This window comes from Salmo salar, chromosome 17 (assembly GCF_965601325.2).
Source record: "Salmo salar chromosome 17, fSalSal1, whole genome shotgun sequence".
NCBI lineage: Eukaryota > Metazoa > Chordata > Actinopteri > Salmoniformes > Salmonidae > Salmo > Salmo salar.
The window spans coordinates 4,312,217-4,333,020 of NC_138307.1; the positions used below are offsets into that span (position 1 = coordinate 4,312,217).

Sequence of the window (20,804 nt, forward strand, 5' to 3'; positions counted from 1 at the left end):
GTCTCTTTCTCTCTCGGGGCTTATTCTTCTCTCTTCGCTGGGTATCGTCCCTATCCCCCATACTGACCCCTAACACACAGTCAAGTGGCTCACTCAGTCTCATCTAAACAGGGCAAAGTAATTTGGAAAACCAATTTTCCCCTTAGGGATGATCACGTTTTCTACTACGGTAGTTTACTGCGCTGTCCACTTTCTGTAAGTATATGCACTTCAGAATTCCACAGTCAGAAAAGGAAAAGCATTATATAAACGGTCTATAGCAATATGACAGCAAACGCATGACAATATAATACAGACAGACTTTCCATGCTTAGTTGTTGTTTTTTGCGCTACTACCAATTATTTACAAGGTTTTGTTACTGATTTGTACTCATTCTCAGTTAATAAAGACGGCAACGTTTGTGATGTTCTCTAGTGCAGTGGTTCCCAAACTGTGGGGCAAACTGTCTTCTTTTAAACTTACTATTGAAAGTTGTAATAGTAGAATGCACAAGGTGCAATTTGTAAATTGGGTAGTGCATCATCAGTTCCTATTGTCATGTCAGTCATTGTCAGTCTTAGAGCTACAGTTGAAATTGGATGTTTACATACACTTAGGTTGGAGTCATTTTCAACCACTCCACAAATTTCTTGTTAACAAACTATAGTTTTGGCAAGTCGGTTAGGACATCTACTTTGTGCATGACACAAGTCATTTTTCCAACAATTGTTTACAGATTATTTCACTTATAATTCACTGTATCACAATTCCAGTGGATCAGGAGTTTACATACACTAAGTTGACTGTGCCTTTAAACAGCTTGGAAAATTCCAGAAAATGATGTCATGGCTTTAGAAGCTTCTGATAGGCTAATTGACATCATTTGAGTCAATTGGAGGTGTACCTGTGGATGTATTTCAAGGCCTACCTTCAAACTCTGCCTCTTTGCTTGACATGGGAAAATCAACAGAAATCAGCTAAGACCTCAGAAAAAAAATTGTAGACCTCCACAAGTCTGGTTCATTCTTGGGAGAAATTTCCAAACACCTGAAGGTACCACGTTCATTTGTACAAACAATAGTACGCATGTATAAATGCCACGCAGCTGTCATACCGCTCAGGAAGGAGACGCGTTCTGTCTCCTAGAGATGTATGTACTTTGGTCCAAAAAGTGCAAATCAATCCCAGAACAACAGCAAAGGACCTTGTGAAGATGCTGGAGGAAACCGGTACAAAAGTATCTATATCCACAGTAAAACGAGTCCTATATTGACATAACCTGAAAGGCCGCTCAGCAAGGAAGAAGCCACTGCTCCAAAACCACCATGAAAAAGCCAGACTATGGTTTGCAACTGCACATGGGGACAAAGATCGTTTTTTTGGAGAAATGTCCTCTGGTCTGATGAAACAAAAATGTAACTGTTTGGCCATCGTTATGTTTGGAGGAAAAAAGGGGGGGGGGGGGGGGGGGGGGGCTTGCAAGCCGAATAACACCATCCCAACCGTGAAACACAAGGGTGGCAGCATCATGTTGTGGGGGTGCTTTGCTGCAGGAGGGACTGGTGCACTTCACAAAATAGATGGCGTCATGAGGTAGGAAAATTATGTGGATATATTGAAGCAACATCTCAAGACATCAGTCAGGAAGTTAAAGCTTGGCCTCAAATGGGTCTTCCAAATGGACAATGACCCCAACCATACTTCCAAAGTTGTGGCAAAATGGCTTAAGGACAACAAAGTCAAGGTATTGGAGTGGCCATCACAAAGCCCTGACCTCAATCCTATAGAAGATTTGTGGGCAGAACTGAAAAAGCATGTGTGAGCAAGGAGGCCTACAACCCTGACTCAGTTACACCAGCTCTGTCAGGAGGAATGGGCCAAAATTCACCCAACTTATTGTGGGAAGCTTGTGGAAGGCTACCCGAAACATTTGACCCAAGTTAAACAATTTAAAGGCAATGCTACCAAATACTAATTGAGTGTATGTAAACTTCTGACCCACTGGGAATGTGATGAAAGAAATAAAAGCTGAAATAAATCATTCTCTACTATTATTCTGACATTTCACATTCCTAAAAGAAAGTGGTGATCCTAACTGACTTAAGAAAGGACATTTTACGAGTAATAAATGTCAGGAATTGTGAAAAACTGAGTTTAAATGTACTTGGCTAAGGTGTATGTAAACTTCAGACTTCAACTGTATTTATACCTTGTCAGAAATGCCATGATCATCTAGCCCATGTCACTTTAAAAAAGTTTATTTCTGTTTTTTTAGATAGTAGATATTGTTGTAATTTTTTTTGTCACTCAAATATTAAGAGCAGTGTGCGGTTTCCTTTTTCCCTCACTCAAATATTACAAATACACATAAGACAATTTCTTTGCACCCCATGACAAAATGTGTAGAATTGCAGGAAATACGCTTTAAACCTGCAAAATGATCTCCACCAACAAGAGGGGAGTGAACAGTTTGTGCCATTAACAGTGCTTGTGCCCATAGAAATAGACGTGTCACGTGCGCACGGGTGGCGCGGGATGTTCCCCAATGCTGGGAGGGGGGGCCCCCCCGAGTGAAAAAGTTTCCATCTTGGGTTATCACAACAGCCACTCAGAAGCATTGTGAACCATGACGGGGTAGCTATTAGTGAAAGAAGAAAGACTAGAAAAAATGAACTATTACGGTGTTAATGTCTGATGGTAGGGTATAATGGAGGGGCAGGGTGGAGAATGAGATGAGACAGCAAGGGGTTATGGGATTAAATGGGTGTGACCAATGACCCTCCCCTTTTGTGTCCTCCTGTCAGTCTCTCCTTGGCCACAGCCCTTCTGGATGTCAGTCTTAAGAAATTGCCATGGAAAATTGTGTGTGTGGGTGCTCCCTCAAAGCCTGTTGAAAAATTGTATAACTGCTAGTGCAGTTCTCACTGCAAATCTCCGTAGGCCTCAGCCTATGTTCACTCAGCAATCTACACACACACACACACACACACACACATACTCACACTAGGTCTAATCTTATCAGACAACGAGACCCCAAGATGAAAGCCCAAAGCCTTGAGGGTAGCTCCAGGACCCCCACCTCTCTCTAACCCTACCAACTCAGAGGGGTGTTCCTCAATATCCTCATTGTGTTGACCAGCAGGTTCTTATTGTTCTGTGGATTAGGACGTGAGCTCCACTCTGGCTGCTTTGATGGCTCTGCCTGGCTGTCACAGACCCTTGAAACAATTGGGTGGATAGACGGAGCGGTACCATGTGGGTGTTGGGTGTGTGTGAGCTATTCTGACTGATGAAGATGTGTGTGACAGTAATACATGTAAAGAGCCGTGGTTCCCGCTAATGATACCATTGGGAACGTGTGTGTGTGACTGCACGCAGGAACAAAAGCACAACGGACACCCCCCCCCCCCCCAAAGCCAAACTCACACACTGCTACCGAACGCACACAATGAAAATCCCCTTTGATATGAGGATGATGGCCTAATGAAAGGAGTTAGCACATAGAGACGGTGAACGCGTTACGCCACTACTGCTCATTACGTATAATGTGACAATGATGCAAAGCCCATAGCCACACACCCACAGAGTTAGAGAGAGACAGGTTGTGGGTGATTTTGTGTCTGTCCATTTATTTGTGTGTGTGTACGCCTGTGTGTGTGACGGCTGTAGATCCCACCACACGTCGCTCTCAAAGGAGAGGCTTTCATCTTTTATCTACAGTATGTCTCACTCTGCCACCAGCCCTCTCTATCTGTCCGTGTGCATCCCAAATGGCATCCTATTCCCAACGTAGTGCGCTACTTTTGACCAAGGCCCATAGGGTGCCATTTGGGATGCAGCTTCTATCTGCTTCTCCATCTGCTCCTCTGTGGCGGTGGAGACTGTCCGATAACATGCCTGTCGTCAGCATGAGGGATTAACGGAATTACTTCATTTCCAACCCTCAACCAAACAGCGAGTCTTAGTGGTGCTACTGTCCTCTTACTGATGAAGCACACTCAAACACAATGTAAGCCAATGGGAAGCTGTCTGTTATGATTTCAGTATGAAATGGGTAGAGTTGGTGTACAGTGCATTAGGTAGAGTTGGTGTACAGTGCGTTGATACTGTGCAGTAGCCGTTTTAGACGCTGATACTGTACACATGCGAGCCAGTGCATGCTACTGCCAGATAAGCTTGAAAATCAATAGACTCAATAAGTGATTTGATTACTTCCTGAGGTCTCCCATGAGCATGAGGAAGATTCAGACTGAAGTCAATGGAAGAGTGGCACATTCTTATTCACTGGTGTGTTCAGGGTCTCGGTTTTCCAGCTTCTCTGATGCTAGCCCTCTGGCTCGAACGGAAATAGAATGATAGTGGGTAAGCGGCTACTGTGTCTCCAACTGTAGTCATAGATATAGTGCTCTGATACTCAAAGATATTCTATGATCGTAAGTACACTTCAACACAACATATGTGCATCTATACTATGCACTTATTTTCCCCATAACTTTTCAATTAAGAAACACATATTTTTCTCACTCAATGATTTAATGTCCAGTGTCATCCTTCGCATATTTTACATGTACCTCTCACATGAAAACCTAAAAACACATTCAATGTGCATCCAATGTAGGAAAAACTCTGGGCCATTCCAAATCAAGTGATGAGGAAAAATTCTAGGCACTAATGCAATTCACTGACCTCTGCTCCTCTCCCCCTGGCTGTGACAGGAGAGCCAAGAGGCGGCTAGCCACCAGGTCCTAGATGGCCCCTCCAGAACCCCAGCTCAAGCTGCAGCCCTGGAATCCCACCACCACAGCAACGGTCCCAGCCCCCAGCCGCCCAGCCAGCCGCCCATGGTCCCCAACAACATCTACTCCAGCTTTAGAGGTGAGAGGACACAATAGGGCCTGAACTAGAGAAGAGATGGACACTCTCATACTGGTGCTTGACTTACACACATACACACACAGATGAATATAGTATGCACACACAGTCCCCACACACACACACACGCAAACATTCACACTTGCCTTTAAGACGCTGTACAATGTTGTTTTTTTTAAATCACAGCAGTTATATACACTGAACAAAAATATAAACGCAACATGTAAAGTGTTGGTCCCATGTTTCATGAGCTGAAATGTTCCATACCCACAAATTTCTTTTACATTTTGTGCACAAATTTGTTTACATCCATGTTAGTGAGCATTTCTCCTTTACCAAGATAATCCATCCACCTGACAGGTGTGGCATATCAAGAATCTGATTAAACAGCTTGATCATTGCACAGGTGCACCTTGTGCTGGGGAAAATAAAAGGCCACTCTAAAATGTCCAGTTTTGTCACGAAACACAATCCTACATATGGATCAAGTTTTGAAGGAGATTGCAATTGGCATGCTGACTGCAGGAATGCCCACCAGAGCTATTGCCAGATAATTGAATGTTAATTTCTCTACCATAAGCTGCCTCTGTCGTTTTAGAGAATTTGGCTGTATGTTCAACCGGCCTCACAACCGCAGACCACGTGTATGCGTCATGTGGGCGAGTGGTTTGCTGATTTAAACTTTGAACAAGGTGCCCCATGGTGGCGGTGGGGTTATGGTTATGGGTAGGCATAAACTACGGACAATGAACAAAATTGCATTGTATCAATGGCAATTTGAATGCACAGAGATACGTGTGTGTGTGTGTGTGTGTGTGTGTGTGTGTGTACATTATATATACACTACCACTACTAATGTTGTAAATTACTATTGTAGCTGGAAACGGCAGATTTTCTATGGAATATCTACATAGGCGTACAGAGGCCCATTATCAGCAACCATCACTCCTCTGTTCCAATGGCACGTTGTGTTAGATAATCCAAGTTTATAATTTTAAAAGGCTAATAAATCATTAGGAAACCCTTTTGCAATTATGTTAGCGCAGCTGAAAACTGTTCTGATTAAAGAAACAATAAAACTGGCCTTCTTTAGACTAGTTAAGTATCTGGAGCATCAGCATTTGTGGATTCGATTACAGGCTCAAAATGGCCAGAAACAAAGCACTTTCTTCTCAGACTTGTCAGTCTATTCTTGTTCTGAGAAATGAAGGCAAGTCCATGCGAGTAATAGCCAAGAAACTGAAGATCTCATACAACGCTGTGTACTACTCCCTTCACAGAACAGCGCAAACTGGCTCTAACCAGAATAGAAAGAGTGGGAGGCCTCGGTGCACAACTGAGCAAGAGGACAAGTACATTAGAGTTTAGTTTGAGAAACAGACGCCTCACAACTGGTAGCTTCATTAAATACTACCCGTAAAACACCAGTCTCAACATCAACAATAAAGAGGCATCTCCGAGATGCTGGCCTTCTAGGCAGAGTTGCAAAGAAAAAGCCATATCTCAGACTGGCCAATAAAAAGAAAATATTAAAATGGGCAAAAGAACACATACACTGGACAGAGGAAGATTGGAAAAAAGTGTTATGGACAGACTAATCTAAGTTTGAGGTGTTCGGATCACAAAGAAGAACATTCGCGTGACATTGAAAAAAATGAAAATATGCTGGAGGACTGCTTGACGCCATCTGTCAAGCATGGTGCAGGCAATGTGATGGTCTGGGGGTGCTTTGGTGGTGGTAAAGTGGGAGATTTGTACAGAGTAAAAGTGATTGTGAAGGAAGGAAGGCTATCACTCCATTTTGCAATGCCATGCCATACCCTGTGGACGGCGCTTAACTGGAGCCAATTTCCTCCTACAACAGGACAATGACCCAAAGCACAGCTCCAAACTATGCAATAACTATTTAGGGAAGAAGCAGTAAGCTGGTATTCTGTCTATAATGGAGTGGCCAGCACAGTCACCGGATCTCAACCCTATTGAGCTGTTGTGGGAGCAGCTTGCCCGTATGTTACGTAAGAAGTGCCCATCAAGCCAATCCAACTTGTGGAATTTTATATTTGAGATTCTTCAAAGTAGCCACCCTTTGCCTTGATGACAGCTTTGCACACACTCTTGGCATTGTCTCAACCAGCTTCATGAGGTAATCACCTGGAATGCATTTCAATTAACATGTGTGCCTTGTTAATTTGTGGAATTTATTTTCTTCTTAATGCGTTTGAGCCAATCAGTTGTGTTGTGTCAAGGTAGGGGTGGTATACAGAAAATGGCCTTATTTGGTAAAAGACCAAGTCCATACTATGGCAAGAACAGCTCAAATAAGCAAAGAGAACCAACGGTTCATTATTTTAAGACATGAAGGTTAGTCAATATGGAACATTTCAAGAACTTTGAAAGTTTCTTCAAGTGCAGTCGCAAAAACCATCAAGCACCGCCACAGGAAAGGAAGACCCAGAGTTACCTCTGCTGCAAAGGATAAGTTCATTAGAGTTACCAGCCTCAAATTACAGCCCAAATAAACGCTTTACAGAGTTCAAGTAACCAACACATCAACAGTTCAGAGGAGACTGCATGAATCAAGCCTTCATGGTTGAATTGCTGCAAAGAAACCACTACTAAAGGACACCAATAAGAAGAAGAGACTTGCATGGGCCAAGAAACAATGGACCGCTGGAAATCTGCTTTGGTCTGATGAGTCTAAATTTGAGATTTTGTGTTCCAACTGCCGTGTCTTTGTGAGACGCAGAGTAGGTGAACGGATGACCTCCGCATGTGTGGTTCCCACCGTGAAGCATGGAGGTGTGATGGTGTGCGGGGGCTTTGCTGGTGATACTGTCAGTGATTTATTTTGAATTCAAGGCACACTTAACCAGCATGGCTACCACAGCATACTGCAGCGATACACCATCCCATCTGGTTTGCGCTTAGTGGGACTATAATTTGTTTTTCAGCAGGACAATCACCCAACACACCTCCAGGCTGTGTAAGGGCTATTTGACCAAGAAGAAGAGTGATGGAGTGCTGCATCAGATGACCTGGCCTCCACAATCACCCGACCTCAACCCAATTGAGATGGTTTGGGATGAGTTGGACATCAAAGTGAAGGAAAAGCAGCCAACAAGTGCTCAGCATATGTGGGAACTCCTTCAAGACTGTTGGGAAAGCATTCCAGGTGAAGCTGGTTGAGAGAATGCCAAGCGTGTGCAAAGCTGTCATCAAGGCAAAGGGTGGTTACTTTGAACAATCTCAAATATATAAAATATTTTGATTTGTTTAACACTTTTTTTTGTTACTACAATGTTCCATATGTGTTATTTCATAGTTTTTGATGTCTTCACTATTATTCTACAATGTAGAAAATGGTACAAATGAAGAGAAACCCTGCAATGAGTAGGTGTGACCAAACTTTTGACTGTGTATTTATATCATCACAGCTTTGAACCACCACATCTCCTCATGACCAACCACATACTACAAACATTATGCCTGCTGTTTGTAAATGTACCATGTCCTACATATTCCAACCGACTCCATTTCACTTTTATACTTAACTTCATCAGCGCCTATTTATAGCGAGGGGGGTGACTCATTAGCCATGTTTTTCCCTGTACGTATCTCCCTCGCGTTCATGTGCAAAGTTCTGACCTTGGAATCATTATGCTGATGAAATGGCTCCTAAGTGGGCCGGATTTGCATACGGACTATTGTGCGAGCAGCAGAAGAGAGGACTACAAACTGTTTTACATTTATTCTTTGGCTTTTTTTCTTTACTTCCCCAGAGAGTGCAGGAAGCCCACACAAAGCCTGTGCTTTCAGAGGGAACAGTTTGGAAATAGAAATACAGAAGTTACTTTTTGCCTTGGCAGTGTACGAGGTATTGTCATGTGGAGTAGTACCTAGTGGAAATGCTCACAACATTATATGGGCTTAGCTTTATCCACTGAAATTCACGTACTCCTCAATTTGACACACTTTCTACATATCGCTGTAGCTTGTCTCTCTCCTAATGTAACTGACTTAGGGGGGTGTTTGTGTGCTGTGTTTGTGTGTGTTCTGTACATGTTTCATGAGGCGTACAGAGTTGTGTGTGTGCGCGCGCAGTTGGAAATCCATCCCTCAATACTGTTTGGCTCCGTCAGATGATTGAGTGTGTGTATCACTGTCCTAGGCAGGCAGTCTTACAGACAGCTAGCATTGACACAACTTCCAACGCAATGGCTGTATACCAAATGGCACCCATCGGGCTCAGAAGTATTGCACTATATAGGTAATAGGGTACCATTTGGGACATATCCAATGCCCCCGGTCTCAGTGGCCCTTCATGAAAGTGATGACTGCTTTATCTCTAGCCAGAGGAAGATATATATTTTTCCTCTTATAACAGGACTATCACGTTTGCCACATGTGATCCTGCATTTACATGGCATAGACCTTCTTCATGAGTCTGAGATTTCATGTGTGCTTGACACGGTAGTATTAGAGTAGAAGTTGCCTGTCAGCACTGATCTAGGTTCAGCTTAACCACCCTCAATCCTAACTGTAGTCTTTAGGGCGATAGCCTCAAAACTGACCTTAGATGAAACACTCCATCCTACTCTATTAAAGGCGCTAGTCACTGGTGTAATTTCTGATTGTGTGTCTGTCTGTGCTGTTTGTCCCTATCCTCTCCCAATCCAGCTCCTCCCACTAATGGTGGCCACGCCCATTACGAGCAAGAGGAGGAGATGGAGGAGGATTTCCCCTCGCCGCCTTCGCCTGGCTCCGTGGAGGAGATGAACGCTAAACTCCAATACACAACACAACCGCACCGGAGGTAATTACACTGTGGCCCTGTTTGAATTCCAGACCAGGTCAAAAGTAGTGCGCTACATGGGGAATAGATTGCGATATTAGGACGTATTCCTTAGAGTTCCTTTAAAATTAGACATTGGTCATATTCATTTATGTACATCGTAGCAAAACTTTCTGCAATGGAAAATGAAAACAAACATTTCTTATTGGACAAAGATCGGTCCAAGGTATGTCCCTCTGAACGGGGTATGGTAGTAGGTGCCGGGCGCACCGGTTTGTGTCAAGAACTGCAGCGTTGCTGGGTTTTTCATACTCAACAGTTTCCCGTGTGTATCAAGAATGATCTACCACCCAAAGGACATCCAGCCAACTTGACACAACTGTGGGAAGATTGGGCCAGCATTCAACGTGGGCCAGCATTCCTGTGGAACGCTTTTGACACATTGTAGAGTCCATTCCCCAACAAATTGATGCTGTTCTGCTTGCAAATAGAGGGGTGCAACTCAATATTAGGAAGCTGTTCCTAATGTTTGGAATAGTCAGTGTATTTAGCTTATGCTGGTGGACGCTGATATTCGGGATCATATTTATAGTTATTATACCAGTAAATTAGTATTCTTGGGGGAAAAAATGAACGTTGTAAACACGCTGAAAAGTCACATTTGTTGTCACCCAAGGACACATTTGTTTTTTACAAAGCTATTTCACTATCATTATGGATAATGAGTTATGAATAATGTTGAGTGAGAAAGTTAGAGGATCTAAGGGAAAGTCAGTTAAGAATAAATTCTTATTTACAAAGACAGCCTTTCGGTTACTGGTTGTTTAAATACACCCACCCCATTTTGATCTTTTGATATTGGTAATTTTGAGTAAATGTATTAAACTAAGTGAATTTGTCCAAAATGCTTATGACACCTTCAAATAGGGAGGACTAGATACGTAAAGTGATTTCATTTCTAAACGGCAAACAGTTATGTACTTTCGCCTCGTATACTGTAAAACATTTTACCTGAAGTGAAATATTATCTTGCGTAGCACCCTGTATTTTCGACATATTCAACAGCGTTTAAGAAATATTATTACCTTCAACAGTGTTATCTTGTGATCAAGCCATCAATGCCATCAATGGGGCGGCAGCATAGCCTAGTGGTTAGAGCGTTGGACTAGTAACCGAAAGGTTGCAAGATCGAATCCCCGAGCTGACAAGGTACAAATCTGTCGCTCTGCCCCTGTTCCTAGTCCGTCATTGAAAATAAGAATGTGTTCTTAACTGACTTGCCTAGTAAAATAAAATAAATGTTTTGGTGTCGTAAAAATGTATCTAACATTTTTACGACACCAATAATAACAAAACATTTATTTTATTTTACTAGGCAAGTCAGTTAAGAACAAATTCTTATTTTCAATGACGGACTAGGAACAGGGGCAGAGCGACAGATTTGTACCTTGTCAGCTCGGGGATTCGATCTTGCAACCTTTCGGTCAGAAATTCAACATGTTTGACATTTTAGTGGAAATACTACTACTATCAGCTTTTTGATAAGCTGTTTAGCAACAAAAATATGTCCCGTATTATCGGCACCTTAAAATGTTGTTCAATTACAAGATATATCCGTTTAAATTTGTTAAAAAAAAGAGACACCAACCTCATATCCGAACTATTTTGTAATAGTTGATTAGTTGGCTAGCCTTCTGGTTAAAAATAAATAAATAACTTGCCTGAAATCAGTTAGCTATATTTCAGAGGTAAAACGCTGGATATTAAATGTGTGGTCTGTTGTGCAGTCGAATTTTACAATATAAAGCGTGTCCCACAATATGTATGTATGTGTATGTATATGTGTATATGTGTGTGTGTGTGTGTGTGTGTGTGTGTGTGTGTGTGTGTGTGTATATGTATATGTGTACATATATGTGTGTGTATATATATATATATGTGTGTATGTATATATATATATATATATGTATGTATATATGTATATATATGTATGTATGTGTATATATACTGCTCAAAAAAATAAAGGGAACACTTAAACAACACAATGTAACTCCAAGTCAATCACACTTCTGTGAAATCAAACTGCCCACTTAGGAAGCAACACTGATTGACAATAAATGTCACATGCTGTTGTGCAAATGGAATAGACAACAGGTGGAAATTATAGGCAATTAGCAAGACACCCCCAATAAAGGAGTGGTTCTGCAGGTGGGGACCACAGACCACTTCTCAGTTCTTATGCTTCCTGGCTGATGTTTTGGTCACTTTTGAATGCTGGCGGTGCTTTCACTCTAGTGGTAGCATAAGACGGAGTCTACAACCCACACAAGTGGCTCAGGTAGTGCAGCTCATCCAGGATGGCACATCAATACGAGCTGTGGCAAGAAGGTTTGCTGTGTCTGTCAGCGTAGTGTCCAGAGCATGGAGGCGCTACCAGGAGACAGGCCAGTACATCAGGAGACGTGGAGGAGGCCGTAGGAGGGCAACAACCCAGCAGCAGGACCGCTACCTCCGCCTTTGAGCAAGGAGGAGCAGGAGAAGCACTGCCAGCGCCCTGCAAAATGACCTCCAGCAGGCCACAAATGTGCATGTGTCTGCTCAAACGGTCAGAAACAGGCTCCATGAGGGTGGTATGAGGGCCCGACGTCCACAGGTGGGGGTTGTGCTTACAGCCCAACACCGTGCAGGACGTTTGGCATTTGCCAGAGAACACCAAGATTGGCAAATTCACCACTGGCGCCCTGTGCTTTTCACAGATGAAAGCAGGTTCACACTGAGCACGTGACAGACGTGACAGAGTCTGGAGACGCCGTGGAGAACATTCTGCTGCCTGCAACATCCTCCAGCATGACCGGTTTGGTGGTGGGTCAGTCATGGTGTGGGGTGGCATTTCTTTGGGGGGCCGCACAGCCCTCCATGTGCTCGCCAGAGTAGCTTGACTGCCATTAGGTACCGAGATGAGATACTCAGACCCCTTGTGAGACCATATGCTGGTGCGGTTGGCCCTGGGTTCCTCCTAATGCAAGACAATGCTAGACCTCATGTGGCTGGAGTGTGTCAGCAGTTCCTGCAAGAGGAAGGCATTGATGCTATGGACTGGCCCGCCCGTTCCCCAGACCTGAATCCAATTGAGCACATCTGGGACATCATGTCTCGCTCCATCCACCAACGCCACGTTGCACCACAGACTGTCCAGGATTTGGCGGATGCTTTAGTCCAGGTCTGGGAGGAGATCCCTCAGGAGACCATCCGCCACCTCATCAGGAGCATGCCCAGGCGTTGTAGGGAGGTCATACGGGCACATGGAGCCCACACACACTACTGAGCCTCATTTTGACTTGTTTTAAGGACATTACATCAAAGTTGGATCAGCCTGTAGTGTGGTTTTCCACTTTAATTTTGAGTGTGACTCCAAATCCAGACCTCCATGGGTTGATAAATTGGATTTCCATTGATTATTTTTGTGTGATTTTGTTGTCAGCACATTCAACTATGTAAAGAAAAAAGTATTTAATAAGATTATTTATTTCATTCAGATCTAGGATGTGTTGTTTAAGTGTTCCCTTTATTTTTTTGAGCAGTATATATATATATATATATATATATATGTGTATATATATATATGTATATATATATATGTATATATATATATGTGTGTATATATATATATGTATATATATATATGTATATATATATATGTGTATATGTATATGTGTATATATATATATGTGTATATGTATATGTGTATATATATATATATGTGTATATATATATGTATATATATATATGTGTATATGTATATGTATATATATGTGTGTATATATATATATGTATATATATATATGTGTATATGTATATGTATATATATATATGTGTGTATGTATGTATGTATGTATGTATATATATATATATATATGTATGTATATGTGTGTATGTATATATATATATGTATGTATATGTGTGTATGTATATATATATATGTATGTATATGTGTGTATGTATATATATATATATGTATATGACTTTTTTGGAAACTCTTAAAACCTAACTCAATTTACACAAATTGCAATGAAAATATTTAGTCGAAAAATGTACCGTTATTTTCCAGTCCATTTAAATGTTGAGCTAGAGGTGATTTAATCCTTTAACTGCTAGAGTGTGTCCGAAGTTAGGTGGTGTCCGAAGTTGGGGGGAAATGATCTAATACATTGGAATATGTGTAAGATTTGTATACATGCTTGGAAATATGTTTCCCTTTTATTCATTTAGGTGGCCCACCTGCTAAATGTTTGCCACCGGCACAAAAAATATTTTGTAATTGTTGTACAATAATTTTTGCCAAGACGTGCTTTTAAATGGACTGTTGTTGGCTCAATGACTGGCAGTCTATGGAAACAGCTACAATGGTATTGCTCTAATGCTAGTAGCATTACTATCCTTGCCACCACTGCTGGAAAATAAATAACACAAAGTATATTTACTTAAAATACCCTGTAAAAGAGTTAAACATTAAAATAGGACATAACAAAAGTACAGGCTACAATGTTAGTAGTGTTGATTATAACTTTGTATTTTTTTCTCAGTGAGTGGAACAAGGCTCCCAAAATTCCTGAGGGTCACCTTCACCCAGACACACAGACCGCACAGCCACCTGGGCAGACAGACAACCCTCAGACAAGGAACTCAAAGAGCATGGACCTGGGTGAGCACACACATGCACACAGTGTTGCACGCACACACAGTCCGATATGGAGTGATTTCAGTGCCAACAGAGATTGTATTTGAGTTCCATAGTTTTTAATTGGTATTAAGATATTGAATTTGAATTTATACTTTTTTTGTTGGATATGCACAAATTCAATCATTTCATTCATAAATTCAATATTGTATTTTATGATTTGAAACTAACTTGAATTAGTATTGCATTCAGTTTAAAAATCACATTTCAAAAAAGATTTATATATTGAATTTCAGTGTGGTAGATATTGCTTTCATTATCTGTTTCAAGTGTACAAACTATAATTTCAAGTTTACCAATGTTTCATACAGTGCCTTGCAAAAGTATTCACACCCCTTAGATTTCTTCACATTTTATACACATTTTACTGTGTAAATATATACACTGAACAAAAATATAAACGCAACATGTAAAGTGTTGGTTTCATGAGCTGAAATAAAAGATCCCAGAAATGTTCCATACCCACAAAAAGCTTACTACTTTCAAATTTTGTGCACAAATGTGTTTACATCCCTGTTAGAGAATTTCTCATTTGCCAAGATAACCCATCCACCTGACAGGTGTGGTATATTAACAATCTGATTAAACAGCTTGATCATTACACAGGTTCCTCCTTGTGCTGGGAACAGTAAGTGGCCACTATAAAATGTGCAGTTTTGTCACAAAACACAATGGTACAGATGTCTCAAGTTTTGAGGGAGCGTGCAGATGGCATGCTGACTGCAGGAATGTCCACCAGAGCTATTGCCAGAGAATGTAATGTTAATTTCTCTACCATAAGCCACCACCTTATGGATTAGGGACTATTGAATTTATTTCTATTGACTGATTTCCTCATATGAACTGTCACTCAGTAAAATCTATGAAATTGTTACGTGTTGTGTTTATTTTTGCTCAATATTTATATATAACCAGTCAAAAGTTTGGACACCAACTCATTCCAGGTTTCCATGTATTTTTTTCTTAAAACCGCATTGTTGGTTAAGTCTTGTAAGTAAGCATTTCACTGTTGTGTTCGGCGCGTGTGACAAATAACATTTGTTTTGATTTGAAATACAATTTGATTTGATATACAGTACAAGTCAAAAGTTTGTACACACCTACTCATTCAAGGGTTTTTCTTTATTTTACTATTTTAGTGAAGGCCTCAAAACTATGAAATAACACATGGAATCATGTAGTAACCAAAAAAGTGTTAAAACAAATCAAAATATATATGATATTCTTCAAAGTAGCCAACCTTTGCCTTGATGACAGCTTTGCACACTCTTGGCATTCTCTCAACAAGGAGTTCCGACATATGCTGAGCACTTGTTGGCTGCTTTTCCTGCACTACAGTCCAACTCATCCCAAACCATCTACATTTTATATATTTTTTTTATAATAAAAAATTCATAACAAATAAGTATAAGTATTCAACTTAACAAATCACATAAGTTACATGGACTCACTCTGTATGAAATAATAGAGGTTGACCTGACCCTTCCACTGTCCACCATGCATGCAACATCTGTAAGGTCCCTAGTTAAGTATTGAATTTCAAGCACAGATTCAACATTTACCACATGGGCCCATTGAAATGGTCTTATAATGCTATGTTAACACACGCATATGACCATGGAGGGTTTTTTAAATTCTATTTTAATTCAGCAAAGAAAGAAACATCCTCTCACTGTCAACTGCGTTTATTTTTCTTCAAACTTATGTGGAAATATTTCTATGAACATAACAAGATTCAACAACTGAGACATAAACTGAACAAGTTCCACAGACATGTGACTAACAGAAATTGAATAATGTGTCCCTGAACAAGGGGGGGGGGGGGTCAAAATCAAAAGTAACAGTCAGTATCTGCATTAAGTACTGCAGTGCATCTCCTCCTCATGCACTGCACCAGATTTGCCAGTTCTTGCTGTGAGATGTTACCCCACTCTTCCACCAAGGCACCTGCAAGTTCCAGGACATTTCTGGGGGGAATGGCCCTAGCACTCATCCAACAGTTTCCAGATGTGCTCAATTGGATTGAGGTCCGGGCTCTTTGCTGACCATGGCAGAACACTGACATTCCTGTCTTGCAGGAAATCGCGCACAGAACGAGCAGTATGGCTGGTGGGATTGTCATGCTGGAGGGTCATGTCAGGTTGAGCCTGCAGGAAGGGTACCATATGAGGGAGGAGGATTTCTTCCCTGTAACGCAAAGCGTTGAGATTGCCTGCAATGACAACAAGCTAAATCCAATGATGCTTGAGCACACCGTCCCAGAACATGACGGACCCTCCACCTCCAAATCGATCCCGCTCCAGAAGACAGGCCTCGGTGTAACGCTCATTCCTTCGACGATAAACGCGAATCCGACTATCACCCCTGGTTAGACAAAACTGTGACTCGTCAGTGAAGAGCACTTTTTGCCAGTCCTGTCTGGTCCAGCGACGGTGGGTTTGTGCCCACAGGCGATGTTGTTGCCGGTGATGTGTGGTAAGGACCTGCCTTACAACAGGCCTACAAGCCCTCAGTCCAGCCTCTCTCAGCCTATTGCGGACAGTCTGAGCACTGATGGAGGGATTGTGCGTTCCTGGTGTAACCCGGGCAGTTGTTGTTGCCATCCTGTACCTGTCCCGCAGGTGTGTTGTTCGGATGTACCAATCCTGTGCAGGTGTTGTTACACCTGGTCTGCCACTGTGAGGACGATCAGCTGTCCGTCCTGTGTCTCTGTAGTCTTAGGTGTCTCACAGTACGGACATTGCAATTTATTTCCCTGACCTCATCCGCAGTCCTCATGCCTCCTTGCAGCATGTCTAAGGCACGTTTACGCAGATGAGCAGGGACCCTGGGCATCTTTCTTTTGTGGTTTTTCAGAGTCAGTAGAAAGGCCTCTTTAGTGTCCCTAGTTTTCATAACTGTGACCTTAATTGCGTACCGTCTGTAAGCTGTTAGTGTCTTAACGACAGTTCCACAGGTGCATGTTCATTAATTGTTTATGGTTCATTGAACAAGCATGGGAAACAGTGTTTAAACCCTTTACAATGAAGATCTGTGAAGTTATTTTGATTTTTACGAATTATCTTTGAAAGACAGGGTCCTGAAAAAGAGACGTTTATTTTTTTGCTGAGTTCATCTAAATGTTTTGTATTTTTCTCCCAATTTCATTTATGATCTTGTCTCATCGCTGTAACTCCCCAACGGGCTCGGGAGAGGCGAAGGTCGAGTCGTTCGTCCTCCGAAACATAACCCGCCAAACCGCGCTCCTTAACACCCGCCCGCTTAACCCGGAAGACAGCTGCACCAATGTGTCGGAGTAAACACACCGAAGTCAGCCTGCAGGCGCCCGGCATGCCACAAGGAGTCGCTAGAGCGCGATGAGCCAAGTAAAGCACCCCCCCACCAAACCCTCCCCTATCCTGGGCGACGCTGGGCCAATTGTGCGCCGCCCTATGGGACTCCCTGTCACGGCCAGTTGTGACACAGACTGGGATCGAACCCGGGTCTGTAGTGACCCCTTAGACCGCTGCGCCACTTGGGAGGCCTGACCTTTAGAAGACAACGGTTCCTGAACTAGAGTGTCTAGTCAGTCTAACACTGCTCTGTGTGCGTGCGAATGTGAGCAGTGTCCGCACTCCTTCAGTCATACCCAACTTTTTCCCTGAAATGATATTGCACTAAGCAGCTTATTTCCTCATATTAGCACCTGGGTGACCCTGTTAGCCTCTCTTTTATTTTGCTCTCACACTCTCTCTCTCTCTCACTCCCACCCTCCCTCTGTCTTTTCTTCTTTCTCCCTCTTTTTTTTGCTCTCTTCTCTCATTCTTCCCCCATCTCTCTCTTTTCTCAATCCTCCACCCGTCTCCCTCCCTTTTTCTCTCTTCTCTGTTTCAGAGGGAGGTATATCTTATTCTGTTAATTATTTTTGCCTGTCGCTGGTTTCCAATCCCAGTTCATTAGGGATGTGGATTGGGTTCCCCCTTCGAAACTAGTTGCACGCCGCTACTGCACATTGATTGGCTTTTATTAGGAAGAGACCCCCGCATCCTACTCACTGCTTATCTTGTCTTTCTCTGTTTTCGTCATCTCTCTCTTTCCTCCTTGTTCTCTTTCACTCCCTTTCCGTCCTTCTTTCTCCTTTTTGCGCCTCTCTCTCTGTACATCTTTCTCTCTCTCTCTCTCTCCTTTTTCTCTCTCTCTCAATGCATCTACCTTTTCGTTCTCTCTCCATATTTCTACCTCACTTGACCTTTCTCCTACTCTCTACCCCCACCCCCTTGAGGTTGTTATCTGAGGATGGGGGAGCATTACCAGAGGCATGGGGACTGTATGACACTGTGACCCTGTGCTGCGTGTCACATTTGTAGGGATCATCCACTTTAATAGGGGGTAGTTTCCCATTTCCAAACGGGGGTTAAGCTGGGTGAGTCAAGTCTGAGGGTTTATTTTTGCACTAAGCAAAACGTAATAAGCAATATAAGCTCTGGTGCTTAGCAAATGTTTTCTTATGGGGACTGTAGGGTGCACAAGCAAAACACAGGCTGCATCCTATTCCCTATTCAGGAACTTTTGACCAGGGTGTGTACTTATACATCAAGCTGCCTCGTGCTACAAAGCTATTTATTTGTATAGTGAATAGGGTGGCATTTAGGACGCACACATGACTTGTTTAGCGTTTCAGAGGTATCTGACTTTGGTTAAATGGGCTTAGCCAAGACTGTGGTCCTAAACACTCACTCTCAAGTCTGTCTTAATGGTTGTACCTGGGCCCGTATTTATAAAGCCTTTCAGAGTAGGCGTGCTGATCTAGGATCAGTTTGGCTTTTGAAGTCATAAGGAATATAAGGTGGGAACTACTCTGAGTGTACTCTGAGCACTTCTACTCTGAGACACGTTTTGAATTCAGACCCAGGAGTTTTTCCCTGACCACATGACTTGATCTGACAATAGTTGAGTCGTGTACATGGTCATGTACGTGGAGAAGAAACAATGCAGTTCACTGAGCTGTAGTCATTATGAGCTCACTAACACCAGCAGCACATTCCTGTCCCAGCTGCAGAACATTTATTTATCTGTGTGTGTGGGTGGGTGGGTGGGTGGGTGGGTGGGTGAGACATTGTTGATGCTGCTCTCCGAACAGGGGGGGTGGGATCTCTGTAACAATAGAAGCAGATTTATATGCACATTATTTTTGGCTTCGTGCCACACAGCTCACACACACACACCCGCCACCACAACCTTTTTGTGGCTACTGTATTTGAGGGAAAATATAACGCGTGAAGCCAGCAAATATAACTGCCAGCCTAATCCATTGTCCCCTCCGTCACAGCTGCATTTTCTCTCCCTCCCTCTCACTCTTTTTTATTTTTCTTCTGCTCTCTCGTTTCTCTGCCGGGAGGACGTTGACCTCATAAAATATGAAAAGGGATTATTTCAGAGAAATTGCAACGTAATGAAAACCTATTATTGTGTCCTGTGGTGCAGTGCCCCTCTGGCAGCTGATGCCGCTCCCTGCCTGCCCCTCAATCCTGTTGGTGTGGTTTATAGAGAGGGAAAGACTGAGGACAAGAGAGAGGGGAAGGTAGGGAAATAGGGGGGGAATGAGGGAGAGTACCTCGTTCTTGCCCTCCCCACCCTCTCTCTCCTATACCATATCTCTCTTTCCCTCTCTCTCTTCTGTCCGTGTCTTGCTCCCTCTCTCTCTTTCTCCATCTCTGCTCAGAGAAAACAGACAAAGGCAACCCTTAAGGTGTTCCAATATTCACTGTCTGTGTTTTTCTGTGTTTCAGTGGCTGATGAGAGCAACATGAGATCCCTGGCAGAGCAGAGACCAGGTGAAGAGGCACGCTCTTCCCCCTATCCATATCCCCCCCCCCCACACACACACACACACACACACACACACACACACACACACACACACACACACACTCTTCAGACACACACAAACGCACACCTTCTCAAACAAAGACGGCAGGTTAACATTGAATAAAGGTATGGAAAATAATCATAATTTTCAGTGTGCTGTTATACTGACCGCACAACACATTATGACCTGTTCAGGACTCCTCTAACTCCTCTAATGGTTAAGGGAAGGATGGAGGGAAGCTGATCCTAGATCTGTACTTGTGGGGGAAACTTCACCCTGGAACGAACAGACTTCAGCGGGGAGATGCTTTGTGTCACTGAACCTGATTTGTGTGTTCTCCTTACTCAGCTGGAAGCAGCAGGAAGTGATTTGTTAAGCTACCTCTTTGCTCCGACAGCCCTAGATTGCATTAGACCGGGATGTTCTTAATTTGTCTTCTTTCACTTAAGTGAGAAAGAGGGTGCAGGGATTGAATGAAAGGCTTGAACGCAGACGCGCGCGCACACACACACACACACACACACACACACACACAGAAACACACACACCTTAAATCTACCACAGCATAAACTGT

The 20,804-nt window shown here is 42.7% G+C and overlaps 1 protein-coding gene across 3 annotated transcripts in view; it reads left to right on the forward strand.

The window, feature by feature from the left end:
• The window catches only part of pard3ba (par-3 family cell polarity regulator beta a), a 189,249-nt gene that overhangs the window by 101,642 nt on the left and 66,803 nt on the right, over nucleotides 1-20,804 (forward strand). For all 3 annotated transcript variants that reach the window (XM_014151297.3, XM_014151298.3, XM_014151299.3), the window contains 4 exons: nucleotides 4,696-4,855; nucleotides 9,530-9,665; nucleotides 14,228-14,346; nucleotides 20,151-20,195. In XM_014151297.3, the coding sequence (XP_014006772.3) occupies nucleotides 4,696-4,855; nucleotides 9,530-9,665; nucleotides 14,228-14,346; nucleotides 20,151-20,195 (460 nt within the window). The remainder of the gene's footprint in view (nucleotides 1-4,695; nucleotides 4,856-9,529; nucleotides 9,666-14,227; nucleotides 14,347-20,150; nucleotides 20,196-20,804) is intronic.